Here is a 2,950-nt window from a genome sequence, read left to right on the forward strand (position 1 = left end):
TTATTTTGAGGAAGATCAGCCCTGAGCTAACATCCGTGCTAATCTTTCTCTTTTTGCTGAGGAAGACCGGCTCTGAGCTAACATCTATTGCCAATCCTCCTCCTTTTTTTTTTTCCCCAAAGCCCCAGTAGATAGTTGTATGTCATAGCTGCACATCCTTCTGGTTGCTGTATGTGGGACACGGCCTCAGCATGACCAGAGAAGCGGTGCATCGGTGGGCGCCCCGGATCCAAACCCGGGCCGCCAGTAGCAGAGCGCGCGCACTTAACCGCTAAGCCACGGGGCCGGCCCCTTTTTAAATTTTTTTTTTTTTAATTTACTTTTTGTGTGTGTGTGTGAGGAAGAGCAGCCCTGAGCTCACCTCCATGCCAATCCTCCTCTTTTTGCTGAGGAAGACTGGCTCTCTAACATCTGTGCCCATCTTCCTCCACTTTATGTGGGACACCGCCACAGCATGACCTGACAAGCTGTGCATTGGTGCGCACCCGGGATCCTAACCCCCGCCGCCAGCAGCAGAGTGCGCGCACTTGACCACTTAACCACTACGCCACTGGCCGGCCCCTTCAATGTTTAAATACTCCAAACTTAAAAAGCATTATTGAAGATGTACTGTGTTCTGTCCATTTCAGATGAATTGAGTTTCTGCTGTCTACTCTGGACTCACCTCAACCTCATGGAAAACCAGAACAATGTCACAGAATTTGTTTTCATGGGGCTGTGGGGAAATAAGCAAATAGAGCTACTGTTCTTTTTCTTGTTCCTGCTCTGTTACCTGGCCATCTTAATGGGGAACTTCATCATCTTACTCACGATCACCTGCAGCCATCTAATCCAACAACCAATGTACTACTTTCTCTGCCACCTTTCCCTCATGGACCTCTGCTACACCTCCACTGTGGTCCCCCGGCTGATCAGGGACTTAGCGGCAGCAAGAAAAAATATTTCCTATAACAACTGTATGACCCAGCTCTTCATTGCCCACTTGCTGGCTGCTGTGGAAATATTCATCTTGGTGTCCATGGCCTTTGACCGCTATGTTGCCATTGTCAAGCCCCTACACTACATGGTCATCATGAACCGGCAGAGGTGTAACATGCTGATCATCATGGCCTGGATTGTGGGTTTTTGGCACTCTATTGCTCTACTTCTCATAATACTCAGTTTACCTTTCTGTGGTCCTAATCAGATAGACCATTACTTATGTGATGTGAAGCCTCTTTTGAAACTGGTTTGCAAAGATATTCATGTTGTTAATATCTTAATGATCGCAAATTCAGGGATGGTGGTGGTTGTAGTTTTTCTTGTCTTAATAACTTCTTATATACTCATATTATATAATCTTAGGACACACTCCTCTGCAGGGCGACGCAAAGCTCTCTCAACCTGTAGCTCTCACATGACGGTTGTAGTTTTGTTCTTTGTGCCGTGTATCTATATTTATGTTCTACCTGCTGGGAGTGAGAACAAGGATAAGGAAATCTCTGTGTTTTACACTGTGATTGCTCCCATGCTGAATCCTCTCATCTATACCTTGAGAAATATGGAGATGAAAATCGCCATGCAGAAGGTATGGTCTCAAATGGCACATTCAAAATTAAAGTAACTAAGATGATATTCATTGTGCTTTCAATCCTGTGTCCTCAGGGCGTTTATCATTCGAGATGTTATAGAAAGCATATAAACTTTCTTTGGGGAGTTAGATTAAATGACCTCTGACAAAATATGAGCCAAAGAAGCAAGTCACTGTTATTCAGAATGCAATCTGCACTTGGAAGTGTCCAACTAGTTCGGGGTGTGATTACATGAATTTGAGTAACACAGATGCCCTTCTAAAGCAGTAACTCCTCCTTTGTTTATCAGATATCTTCCAAAATAGGTCTGAGTTGAATTTGCTAATGTCAAAAGTCACTACACTGGAAGAAAATATGGTGTTATGGGGTCAGGGAGACCCGGGTGACTACTGACTCTGTACCATTTTTATCTCTGTGTCTTGGCAATTTGCTTTAATTATATGAGCTTCCATTTTTAAAATATCTATGAAATGGGGTAATATTATACTTCATAAAGATGTCATATTACTTTGGCTAACCCATGTGACGTTTCAGGATATGGCATACAGGAAACCCATGTTATGTCATTGTCCTTTTTCCTTACCTTGCTTCCTGTTTCCCTTTGCTTGGATTCTTTCATCCAGCTACACTGGACCCCACTACATTCTCCAAACATTCTTTAAAATCTCTCATCTCTGTGGTTTTCTTTCTGCTATCTCCTCTGCTTATACTGCCCCACCGTTAATTCACACTTCTGATGTTTTCTTATTCAGGAAGATTTTGCAGATCCATTAACAGAACAGAAGTATTTCTGATATCTATTCTGTATTTTTTATTGCTATGCAGCTAAACATTTACTGTATTTCAAATAAGCTTATGACTGATACTAATGTTTCTTCTTCTATGCGTGAACTGTGTTTCTCCAGTTTGACTGAGCCAGAGGGTAATGTCCTGTATCTTTATTTTCCTTTTTATGTCTTTATTTTTTAGCAATAAATCTGTACAAATTAAGATGGAAATAAACAGTTACTGAATTAAATTCAAAGGCACTATCTTTTCTTTTTATTTGACTATATGCATTGTTCTCATATATCTAGAACTTCCTCTTATGCCATTAACAATCATGCATTAATAATAAGATAAGAAATATCAGAAAGGCTAAAATTTTAACATACATCCTTATGTAACTATCAGGGAGAGAATGAAATCCAGTAGACTCTCAGCCCTTTATAATGTCTTTTTCCTCGTTTATTTTATGCAATAAGGAGGTACTACTATTTTTATTATTGTTTATCCCCATCTCCTATGAATCACATAATCCAATCTTGGGAGTCTTCAGGAAAAATCCACCCCATCAGAAAGAATGCTGTGCAACAAAACCAAAAAACCTTTTATTATCA

The 2,950-nt window shown here is 40.7% G+C and overlaps 1 protein-coding gene across 1 annotated transcript; it reads left to right on the plus strand.

Annotated features, from left to right (window-relative positions):
- Positions 1-673: 673 nt before the first annotated feature.
- On the plus strand, positions 674-1,860 carry LOC101404692 (olfactory receptor 4P4-like). Its single transcript, XM_004443482.2, has one exon. It carries the CDS (start codon positions 674-676, stop codon positions 1,601-1,603), a length of 930 nt encoding a protein of 309 aa, XP_004443539.1. The 3' UTR covers positions 1,604-1,860.
- The last annotated feature ends 1,090 nt before the right edge of the window (positions 1,861-2,950 follow it).

The sequence above is a fragment of the Ceratotherium simum genome, chromosome 34, assembly GCF_057802395.1.
Source record: "Ceratotherium simum simum isolate JZ-2026a chromosome 34, ASM5780239v1, whole genome shotgun sequence".
Lineage (NCBI taxonomy): Eukaryota > Metazoa > Chordata > Mammalia > Perissodactyla > Rhinocerotidae > Ceratotherium > Ceratotherium simum.

Excerpts from the sequence above, each read along its gene's own strand:
- LOC101404692 (XM_004443482.2), top strand. The coding sequence starts at position 674 with ATGGAAAACCAGAACAATGTCACAGAATTTGTTTTCATGGGGCTGTGG.